Genomic DNA, 12,723 nt, shown 5'->3' with positions numbered 1-12,723 from the left:
GAGGGACCTAAAATAGAAAATGAAGAAAGTGTTTGAATTTATAAGGTACACTGCCAAAAATAAAGACTGCAAAACACAACTGTCGAAAGAATGTGCTGCAAAATGAATTATGAAAATAGACGAGATGTGCTGTCTGAGGTTTTCCCAATGTAGTAACTGCTTCAAAGTTTCTCAAATGTTGTTTTCCCAATGTAGTAACAGCTTTAAAATTACTCAAGTGTAGTACATGAAATTGTGGAAACTGCAAATCCTTCAAATAACTGTCCACTAATCATCTTCAGGAGCAACTGTGGCTATTTATAATGGCAAGCCAGTTCATACGTTAGCTCAGCAGAAAATTGCATGTAGCAGAAGAAGGGAGTGAATTTAAAATGATCTAGATTCCCAAAGACATCAAATGGAAAATGAGCTACAGGCTATGCACTGTATGGTATGCAAAACGTGGCCATAAGTCATGAATGAAAGAATATGCTGTTCACTAGCATTCTGACTTCAAAAGTATGTTTTTGCCAGATTCTTTTCTCTTTGGCTGACACTCTCTTAGCACTACCACTGCTGTTTCCTATGTGTTGGTGGGTGGAAATAATGTATCTCTACTGATTAAGATGTTTGTTATACCTGTATCGAGTGTTCCTTTAATGGTAAAGTCCTTCAAGGTTGAGACTAATGAGAGAATTTGTGACTTAATTTCTGACTTGAATGACACACTGTCAATATATAGCAGAAAAACAATCTTCAGTTGGTGTGTCATTCAATATCAACAGGTGTTTCAAAAACTGCTTCCATTCTGTGTGAGCACAAAAGATGCTGGCCTCAGTCAGTGTGGAAAATTATACATGGGCAGACATGCCACAATGTTAGACTGATGCAATAACATAGACATCACATCAAAATACATCAGCAAGAAATATCTACTGCTGTCTAGGTGAGGGACACAAAATGGACTACGCAGAGACCACGATCCTCTCACTGCCTAAACCTCCATCATTAAAGAAACACACAAAATACATATAGCAAATTACTGTAATCACCAGAGCCATGAGATTTCATTTAACCAAATCCTGACAACCAGCGTTGGTACCATGGCTAAACACTAGCAGATTTCCTAAGCCCGTATGTTGGCAACCATGACTTGCAGCTGTGCATCCCATGCCATGCAGAGTACAATCTGTGATGCCTTTCTCTGGCAGGTGCTCTGGATGACATTAAACCCCCTCCTATCCTCCTTATGTCAGTGTTTCTGTAGTGAGGTTGCATTTCAAGTGACTCACCTCTAATAATCCTAAAGATAAGGTGCTGTCTCAAAATATTGTTTATATTAAATAGCAATATTGCTATTCTAAATTCTTGGACATTTCAGCTTCTAAGATACAATCTGCCTCCACTTTCCTGTTCTTAAACATCTAATAATGACAAATTTCTCACTTGACTTTCATTTCTCACTGGCCAGATTCCTATGTTTTTGTCATTCAGATATCTTTGTTTCATCATGCATTTCAGGGTTTTGCAACCATGACTAAGCAAATATTTCTTATTTGTTCATGATCTTAGTATTATCATAAATCTTATATTGAATATGCCATAGCAGCCTCATTCACAATAAATATCAATAGAGTAGTACGAGAAATAAAAATTATTGAGTTCGTATGAGAAATATTCTGGTAGACAACACAGGAATGCCATCATAATCTAGGTAGCTACATTGTCCAGGACAGCAGGCAACAAATTAAAAGATAGATGTAAAAATTTACATGATGTGTGTAAGTTGTCGGACAGTGTAGCTCACAGTTTTATTTGAATATATCATTCTAAATAGAATTTTAAGGAACAGATATGGAAATATTTGGTGGCATAACAACTTATTGTGTGTATTTAAGCATCTGCCTTTCTTGTGACTGTTTTTAAATTATGTTTTCTGGCTTTTATTCTTAACAATGCTTCATTCTTCTGATGTGAACTGGTAGTCTGTTGATAGTATTCTCCCTTGACATTTGTAGGGAGACCAGAGAAGGGTAATAAATGATCTTTCAAGTATATTCATGACAGTCATCCTGAACTACATATTATCTTTTATGAGTCACATTTATAGTCCTGTTTGATCAAAACTTCTGCATATCTTAGAGGATGATGTTTTATTGATTTACATGTCCATCTGTTATTTCTAAAATTCATCATATTCATAATATTCATAATGTGTGACTGGATACTCATAATTTCTGCTAGTACTGTGACAGTTATCTGCAAATGTCTTTCGATTAGTACTTGCACAACTTGGATTTTAATTTTTTCGCAGCCCTATGTTATGTGATGTATTTCACAAAACTGTTAAGTGTGAAATATGTTTTTTCAGAATTTCACTCTTTACTCAACTTCAGTAGACTCTTCAGCATGAGAGTAACATTTGCTCCTCTTTTTTCCAATCATCAGGCTAGACTCTGGTAGTTATCAAATCAGTTGTAATGTATGTAAATCTGCTAGCTTTCATGCCTGTTGTCATTCATGGCAAAATCTTCTGGTTGATTGGCCACCATATTCCTTTCCAGAGTTCTTCACCAAAACTTAATGTTTCAGAGCCTCTGCTGGAATCTTCCACAGGTGTCTTCTGTTGTTCCCTGAACAGTTGAAAATCAGTGTCATGTCCACTTATGAAAGGATGTTTCCCAGTGCTTTTCCAAACAAATCTATTGAAGAGGAATGTGATGTGAATTAATTACCTAAAAGATTTTACCTTTAATTTTAATCTACTTTTTGCAAATATAAAAAATATGAGAGCAGATTTTGTGTCTTGTACAAATTTTTGGTGATCACAATTCATGATCCAATCATTTCCATTATGATTTTAAAAACTATTTGTTCCTCTCATCTGTCACTAGAGCCATGTGTTTAACTGCAAGGGACAAAATAAGTTATAATAAAAACAAAGATTCCAAGACTTACCAAGCGGGAAAGCGCTGGCAGACAGGCACATGAACAAAACACACAAACACACACACAGAATTACTAGCTTTCGCAACCAATGGTTGCTTCTTCAGGAAGGAGAGGGAAAGACGAAAGGATGTGGGTTTTAAGGGAGAGGGTAAGGAGTCATTCCAGTCCCGGGAGCGGAAAGACTTCCCTTTGGGTTGCCTAAATATGTCTGCTTGTGTCTGTGTATGTGCGGATGGATATGTGTGCGTGTGTGTGTGTGCGAGTGCACACCTGTCCTTTCCCCCCCCCCCCCCCCCCCCCCCACACACACATATCCATCTGCACATACACAGTCACAAGCAGACATATGTCTGCAGAAATATGTCTGCTTGTGTCTGTGTATGTGCCGATGGATATGTGTGTGTGTGTGTGTGTGTGTGTGTGTGTGTGCGAGTGTACACCTGTCCTTTTTTTCCCCTAAGGGAAGTCTTTCCGCTCCCGGGATTGGAATGACTCCTTACCCTCTCCCTTAAAACCCACATCCTTTCGTCTTTCCCTCTCCTTCCTGAAGAAGCAACCATCGGTTGCGAAAGCTAGTAATTCTGTGTGTGTGTTTGTGTGTTTTGTTCATGTGCCTGTCTGCCGGCACTTTCCCGCTTGGTAAGTCTTGGAATAAATATATATATATGATCTTACATAACTATGAAATATTCTGTTCTTTATTTAAATAAACTATGTGACAGAAGTAATTTACAAGTGAAGTATACCTTAAGATGGATGACAATGTGCAGCATGATTGTCTACTAAATTTTACACATAGTCTGAACACATTTCAGTTTCGTTAAGTAACTAAGCTTGCAGATCACTTTTATCTTTATTACATGTATAGTATGATTTTGGGAAATATTACATTTTGAAGTTATCTCTGGCAGCATAGGATTCAGCAATAGAAGTAGTTCATAAAGTCTTGAGGTTTCAGAAACACAAGAATTTTAATGAGGCACTAACATGATGAATGAAAGTGGGATACATGCTACAGGGAAAAATAAGTCACTACCAATACTATTTAACAAAAAGAACTCAACAAATGATATGAAGAGATAACAACAGGGAAACATTTTTGGGAGGATTGGGATGCAGTCAAAATGAACAGCAATTTGAAGATTTCTGATTTTTTGTTTCTGTTTTCATTTAATTGTTACCAATAACTAGCTTGATGTTTAACTGAACAGAAATGCCTTACAAGTAACATAGTAGTACATGAATTGCACTTCGTATTTAAACCATGCTTGCTTTTAGCAGCACACAATTTTTCAAGTGAGACATTAAAAATCTTGCCTTAACTGTAGCTGCAGAGCTTATCTCCATGAATGGTGGCCATGTGAAAATTGCTTTTGAGTATTGGTAGTTGCTTGATGTCTCTTGCTTGGACTTGTATGACATGCTTTACCTCTTGAAAAAATGCAATGCATGTATTTATTATCAGAAAGTTACTGGTTTTCCCCATTTTATTATCTATTTAACATGCCGACTGCTATGAGGCTGCTGGCAGACATGCCACAGTCACATGCGTGATTCCATGTGTCTACTAGCGGCCGTGTGCTTGAATCTGTTTAATACAGTGTATAGTGCAGTACTGTGCATTAATTTTTATATCCTGATTGAGTTGATACTGGTGTACAAAAAATCAGGTACAATGTCTTGTTCAATATTTGAACATTGTTTTTTGGAATTTACACACCTCTCAAAAGTATACTGTACTAAACAGAGTTGAGTATGTGGCCACTGTTGGGCATATGGTATCAGGCGTGAACCCCTGCTGAGTCTGCAGGTTGTCCCATGGTGATCAACAAGTTAATCAAGCTTTTGTGTGTAATGAGGAGTTGAAATTATGCAGTTAAATGGAATTATTGATGCTATATTGCAATTCAAAGATAATGGTTTCTTATTTGCTACTTTCACCTATTCCACTTTATAAGTATATGCCAACTATATATTTTTTTTGTTCTGCTTACTGTTGGAAGTATTTTGATTGTTATTTCTAGAATTGGTTTTCTTAGAAACATAGAATTTTATGTATCTGGGATGAAGGAATGGGAATCTTTTGTATAATGGACATTAACTGAATCACGGGAAAAAAGTTACTTCATGCACTGCAAACACTAGCATTGTCTGCAGGGGGTCAAAGTGATCATAGTAATTAACGTACAGGTAAATCACTGCAGTTCACACACTTTTTGACTGATTTCACTAGTTTCACTTACAGATGTGAACATCCTCAAATATTTATTACCCTAGTGCCAATGCATTACATGTTTTAAAGCACCACTTGGCACCATCACCAAGATGTTGCTAAACTGTGTTTTAAGTCTCTGATATGTTGGCACCTGGGCAATGGATATCTAAGGATGCCCACATCTGATGAGGTGAAACTAGTCAGATAAATAAAAAAATTGCAACCTTTGGTAGCTTTTCTGTGCATTAAACACTTAGTAATCATCCAGAACAATACTACAGATACATTTAATGTTCTTATAGCTTTACAAACAGTTTCCAAGTATCATTCTTTGGTACTATACAAAACTGTAAGTTATAGTGAGTTTGTGGGGCCATGATTATCTTAGAAATCTTGTAACATCCCCAGTTTATGTTCTGCCTTGTTCAGATGCATGTAAGTTTGCAAGTTCTAACATGTATAGGAATCATTGTGTTTCAAGTTTGATGAGAGGAACACTCATGTACTATACATATGAGTGATACAACATATATATTGCTGATGAAATTTCTATACTTTGATATATGAAAGTATATTATTGGCAGGCATATAGTGAAGCTTTCTTTGGCAAGTTTACCCCATTTATCTCAATATGTACTACAATGAGACTGTGGTGAAATATTTCTCCTGCTCTTGAATAAGACAATAGTATTTTGAAGCTGTAAAAGTGACAGGATGCTTCTTCATAACTGGACTTGTTGCTTCTCATTACTTTTACCATCAAATCATCACATAAACAAGCTGTTGTTGTGTTCTCACTTTTGGAGTCCTAATGTTGTTATCAGGATTATTACTACAATGGAAAATGCATTCATACATAATTGAGTTATTTGATCAATTTTGGAGATCAGGCAGTATAAAAATGCCAGTAAAAATTTACTGTTTTTGTTCTTTTGCACACTGTGACAGATTTTTAGTTGTTAATCGCATTCCGCAGGAAGAGATTCAGAAGCTGGCTGCTCAGATTGAATTTATGAAGATCGTTCATATGGAGATGAACAACAGGCACTTAAAGCCTAAACCTGGTGGCTACTTCAATGCTGCCAGTACAGCAGTGACTTTGCAGAGTCCATTGGGAAAAACATCTGGATTTGTTGTGGGCAAGAGCTCTGGAGCTGAGGAAAGCTGCATTGTTTCAGCTACTGATGGTGCTAGTGAACGTGTCTGACTAGTAGTCAATAGTGAAGAAGTGTGGTTGTGACAGGAAACCATTTATGGACATATTCTCTTGCTACCCATTTCATCTTTGCTGTGGAAATCCCTTGTTTGCAAATGTGGCTGTGGAATGTTTTCTGACCTTCATTCTGCTGCATCCCCTGCTGTGAAGTATAGCATGCTGACAGTTTTTTAATTTTGCAAAAAAGTATGACTTTTTCTTTTTCTCTCCCAGTGTGCAAAACTATACCTCAAGCTTTTTGTTTATTTATTTTGTTCATTTATGTATGCTGATGCAAAGTGAAAGCTGTAATGTCAAGTGATTGTACCTTAGAACTACAAATCTTCTACACCTTTTACTGTCACTTCTTACTGCAATAAATAGTGCTAAGACCGGATGTACATCTATCACATCAGAAAACATGAAATTGACATTCCCTTTTTTTTTCATTCTGTTTGTGATCTGTAACATATTTTTCCTGATGGTGAATTACACCACTGAGATGAAACATTATCTAATCTTCTTTGCAATAAACATCAAACACTTTTTTGTTCAAAAGACACCACAGTACTTGTTTTTGATAAATCCTTGAGTGTTATATTTTTCTTTGGGTGCACCACATTACATTTTAATTTGTTTAGTGTTAAATTTGTAGCTTTAGGAAACCATAGCATTTTGATAATGACAGAATGGCAGCATGTCGAACAGAATTGGAAAGTGCATAAATTCCTTAATAATTTTAATAATTTTGATTTCAAGTGAACATGGAGAGTTTTATAATGTCATTATAATAGTGTAATTATTTATTTTATTAATTATTTGATACACCTTTCCACATAAACTTTTATTATTAACACTGCAAAAACTAGTTATGGACATGGATACTGGTGAAAACTATGCTCCACTACAGGACTTAATAAATATTACAGGGATGAATTCCATTCCACAGACTTCGAAAAGGTCAGAAATACCATTTAAAGTTTCATTTTTGTCTCAAAAATCTGAGTCCATGTGCATCAGTTCAGAAAATGGTTTCCAGTAAAATGTTAAGTGTTTCTAACAACCACAATTCTTTACTATTGGCATATGTATTTGAAGAATGTGTGTCAGTGTACAATAACTTTAAATAAATTTTATGTAATCTTCCTTAGAAATTAATATTCTACATAAAGAAAACATTGATTATTTAATGAGTTAATGTTCTATAAAAAAGACTGTGCTTTGAGTGAATACTTAAAAAAATACTTGTGCTGGTAGTAACCCTGAAAAAAATTATTTTATGTACCAGTTTCATTATTAAAAGGATAAAACTATAGGGTTTGATGGCTGTTTTACTTGCAGATTGGGACCAACAGCAAATGTGAATATTTGATACCTTATGTTTATATTTTTAAGTTCATTGTAAACCACTGCATGAGCATGATTTATACACCACACAAGTGTTTTACCCCCTTTACAGGTAATTTGTTTGGGGAACTCACATGTCTGATGTTTGTATTCTTAAATCATAAAAATATGAAACATTTAAATAAAAACACAGTTTTGTTTACAACAGCAGGACTCTTTCAGGGGACTAATGCATCACATTTTGTGCTACTAACAGTGTTTCTCTATGATGTCTCAAAGAAACACTGAAAAGTCCATTTCAATACTTTAACTTCTGTAGTTAAGCCTGTGAATCGCAAAGCAAATGTTGTGTGCTTTAGTTACTGAAAAAGAACTAGTGACTGTGTCATGACTAACTTCATTAACCAGTACTAAGTGAAGAACTATGATCATCCCACTATATCTCTTTCAGACATGTTATCTAATGGTTTAGGGCAGAATCAGCCGTTCATATTAGTAAATTAAGTTTCATTATTTTTGTTTTTGACACAAATGTCAACACTCATGTTAAAACCTGCATTAAGGATTGCTATCATATTGGGCAATGCATAAACAAGTATTACTAGAATTCCTAGAATTGGTTAAATTGTGGTGACAGATTGACTGATTTTTATTTTCTCCCATTTGACAACATTTTGTAAAAGGTGTGTGCTTGTAATATAGGACAAGTCAGATAATAATATGTTTCAAGTATTCAGCTTATGTTTGCCTTTGAGATCGATTAACTTTATTTTATTGGGATCTTTAATGCGGCTACAAATATAGTTTATTGATGGTTCTGCAACTGACTATCAGGTTCCGTCACATTTATTATATAGGTAGCTGTCAAAAATTTGTTGGTCTTGAATACTAAAAGTCTGTTTAATGGTGATGTGACATGAGTTTCCAATTATAAAATTAATTTTTGACTTTGTAATATGTTTTAATTTACTGGTGTACAGAAGAAAATTATAAATATTTCTATGTGTTTCCAAATAAATATGAATACATGCTTTATTTATAGCTTTATCAATTAATAACATGAAATTCTTCTCAGGAATGTTCAACTTTTAATTTTAGGTAGTATGAAAGATACTGTGAGGCAGCTGACATATCAACAGTTTAACAAAAGGAAAATTCACTCAAAAAATCTATAGAATTATGACTGAATTGCTGATTGTCTGTAACTTCAGGAAGTTAAATTTTAGTACTGCTGATACACGCATGTGAAAGTTCATACACAGTCCCAAAATTTTGAACAAATAGTTCTTTCCACGCAAAGGAAAGAGGGATATGTGGGGGAAGATTGGAAAGGAAGTCCAGGTCTCTCAGACTCCAGGGTGAAAGGGACCCATCTTTGTCTCTATTGATAGTGATGTCTCAGTGACATTGCCTTCATTTTTAACTATTGACTTCATTTTAACCTATCACCACCCTTATCTCCTTCTTCTGCAAGGAAGGAACATTAGTACAAAACAGTAGGATAGTGTACACTTTTCTCACTACCTGTGCCACTACTGAAATTTCAGCTCCTGAAGTTATGTAATGGCCAGCAGTCCTGTCTGATAATTTTATGACATATCAACATTTAAATGCATAAGTTGATGCACTTGTGTGCTCCATATGTAAAACCAGTGGAGTTATGTTGACTTTAGGAAAATGGTAATACTTGCCCAATTCAACTTTAGTAATTGTAAGTATCAGTAAAAAAGAAAAAAACCTGTAATCATGTCAAGAGCTTTGGACAACCAGATGTTTCTTTCCTCTGGGTAAAGAGACCTTTACACTTCTTAAAACCTCTAAGACTGGTATACATGACATGGGAGTGCAGAGAACATTAATAGTGACAAAATAGTAAACAAATATTTCTTTTAAATAACAATACAAAAATAGCCATCATTATATTTATATGACAGTGGAAAGCCCCATGTGGAAGTATTGAGCAGCGAACAGGCACATGAAAAGGTATAGATTATTGTACCTAACCTGTAATTCCATAGTGACATTGAAATCTGTGATCCAACTTTGACTGAATGTATGACAGGTTACAGTGAAACACTTTAGAATTCCTACAGAAAAATTGTTAGAATGTATTGTACAAAACAGCTTAAAATCTACACCAGAAGATGTAAAAAATGTGCAGTTTTCAGACTTCAAGTGTTGTATAAATGTAGGATCTTTAATCAAAACATGCTGCCAAATAAAATGTGTTTCAGTCAGGGTATTTTTAATGAGTGATTGTCTTTTCTGCTACACAATCTATGGGAGTGCTTGTTGTCATTTTATAAAACATAAAAATTTACTTTTGCCTCCTATCTAAGACTATAATCATAGGTGATCTGGTGTTAATATTTTGTATTTTTCACCGTATTTGTATTAAAGATGATGTTTCAAGTTGCATGCCAGTTAACCTAAAAACTGTAGTTTCAGGGAATAATAAGATTTGAAAATTTATTAAAAATTTTAAATGAAGAAACTCTGATACTGAAGACTCCCAAAGGTTCCTTCACCACTCTGAGGAATAAGTGTAGAGTGCAATAAGGAACCTAACCTAACTTTATACTTTTCTTAAACCATGGAAAACATGAAATGTAATAATAACAGTTGTGTACTTATGAATGTGTGTGTGTCTGCAGAAAAACTCAGTCTGTTAGCTTAGTCTAATCTCAGTTGTCCTGTCTGCTGCTCAATGCCAGCTCTACATGAGAAACAGTTACACTGTTCTTACATTTTTGAACTTGTATCAGCCTAGATTGAAAAGTAAGTTGTTACTGCATTAATGAAATGACACAAATTTCTGAGAAGAAGTTCATTTTTGTAACAATTAATTACTAAGTTGAGGTTTTTTTGTGAAGAAAGCTTAAACAAAGGATATACAACTCTATCACTTGTTTTACCCATTCTTGAACCCATTCTTCCCTCATACATTACTGAGACAGATGGCTAATGAAATAAAATGGTTGGTCCTATATACATCATGAAATTTACATAGCTGTGTGACTGCTGTTACTGTATGTGTTGACAAGAATGTTTATTTATTCCACTCCCTTTCATAAATAAATGTACAAAAATACCTGTATGTATCTTACATTATTTCTTGAACAAGTTAGCTCTCACTGATACATATAGTTTCATAAGTATTATCTGTACAGTTCTTGTGGTGTGGCACTTCAAATTTGGTAGCGTAACTTTTTTATTAATAAATGTCTGTACAGGAAAGCTTACCTATTTTTATGCAGTAACACCTAACCATGTATATAGAAAACAGAGACGTGCCACTATGTGATTGTAAAGATAGATTGGCATAAGGGAATTATGTCTTCATAATGAGTTTGCTCATGTGTCATTTGATTTATCTCATGTGAAAATAGCATTTATGTGTACACTGATGCCTGATGAGTAAATTTCACATTTTAATTTATGACCTGTAAGATACTTTAATGTGTGGTGCTTATCAGTGTGAACTGAATTCTATCCAGTAGACATTAGCAAATATTTCGTAGTTACATGTGTTTATACTTCTAAGTGTATTTTGTAGTTCTAATCAGACAGCTGCTGCTGGAAAATTATTTATTTGACTAACATAGGTAACCAACACACTGCTTCATGTTCTTGCAATTCATCTAATTGTTATAATACCCACGAAGAACACATTTCAAGTAACAAACAGCTGATAGCTCAAATTTCAAGCAGCTTCTCTGGTAGTTCCTCCTCCCATACAGTACATTATACTTAGTAACAAAGGACATTACCATATTATTGCAATACTTGTTGCATGGTAAGACACATCTTGGTTAATTTTATGTACAGTGTTTCAGTGTTTTCATTGCATGGTCCATATATTTTAATTTATCATATTCAGCTTTCAGTTTGCTCAGAGCACAACATTTCCTGAACTCAGTTTTGTTGTAGTACAAAATTCCATTTCATATAGTTATTATAAATCTGAACTGCTATAAATAAGCGTAGATACTTGAAGAAGGCGGATCTGATGGGAAGAACATTACAGTGATCACAAGCATCTGTATTTTCAGCTAAGTTAATCTCTGGATTTCATGAGAATTTTTGTGCTGTGTTGCATGTTGTGCCTCAGCAAATGGCCATTTCCTTCTGCTGATGTTGTGATAGTGTACGTACTACGAAAAACAATTAGTGAAACAAAAATGTTTTGTTTAATCTTCCATTACTTCTTATGTTGTCAAACTTGTTAATGATTTGGTGAAAAGTATCATATATGTGGATAGCATAATTTTTACATGAAAGTGTAATTCATAAATCTCACTCCAACATTATTTAAGTACATCTAACTATAAATGAACAGTTTACCAATATGGAAGTTACATGAACATTGCTGCAAGATGTAGTAGTGCATTCTAGTGTGCCAGTGATAAAAGTGGTTATGTACAAGTGTTTAGTGCAATTTATTAAGCTTCACCAGACAGCATTTGAATCACACAATTAGCTGACTGTGTGTCTAAGTACACATTTGATGTGTGTTCAAAATATATGAATAACTTCAAAGGCCATGAAAGGCCTGGAGTAATTTCAGGAATATATGCCAAATTTGTGTTTTGCTTAATCAAGAGGTGAGGGACCCATGAAATACATTCATTCTGCGAACTTGATTCTCAGATACACTGAGTGCCAGAAATGCTTATCCCTCCCTCTCTACAAAGAAATAAAGTGTCTCTACCTTGTAATGAAATACTGTATGTAGTGAGTGAAGTTTTGTCCTGTTTTCATTCTGTGACTTCTCTCATAAGATGGACTGTAGCACTGTGTATCAGTTTACACAAAATAGAAAATATAACATGGTCTGATTACAAATATTTCAGTGCAGGAAACATTTAACTGTTTTTCATTGTTTTTCACTCTGTATATGAATTACGGGTTGACTGCAGTATTTCAAAGGCACTGATACTGTTTCAAATAAAGTAATTAAAAATGTACTTATCATATGTGCAAAGCAAATTAGGTCTTTTTGGCATAGACAAGATAACAATATAAAACGCACAGTTCT

The 12,723-nt window shown here is 34.6% G+C and overlaps 1 protein-coding gene across 1 annotated transcript in view; it reads left to right on the top strand.

Moving 5' to 3' along the window:
• The window catches only part of LOC126336648 (probable G-protein coupled receptor CG31760), a 1,468,739-nt gene extending 1,457,615 nt beyond the window's left edge, over positions 1 to 11,124 (top strand). The window contains exon 15 of the mRNA XM_050000571.1: positions 6,120 to 11,124. Within this exon, the coding sequence (XP_049856528.1) occupies positions 6,120 to 6,350 (231 nt within the window). The 3' untranslated portion in view covers positions 6,351 to 11,124. The remainder of the gene's footprint in view (positions 1 to 6,119) is intronic.
• The last annotated feature ends 1,599 nt before the right edge of the window (positions 11,125 to 12,723 follow it).

The sequence above is a fragment of the Schistocerca gregaria genome, chromosome 2, assembly GCF_023897955.1.
Source record: "Schistocerca gregaria isolate iqSchGreg1 chromosome 2, iqSchGreg1.2, whole genome shotgun sequence".
Lineage (NCBI taxonomy): Eukaryota > Metazoa > Arthropoda > Insecta > Orthoptera > Acrididae > Schistocerca > Schistocerca gregaria.
This window is presented reverse-complemented; position numbering and strand designations above follow the sequence as displayed.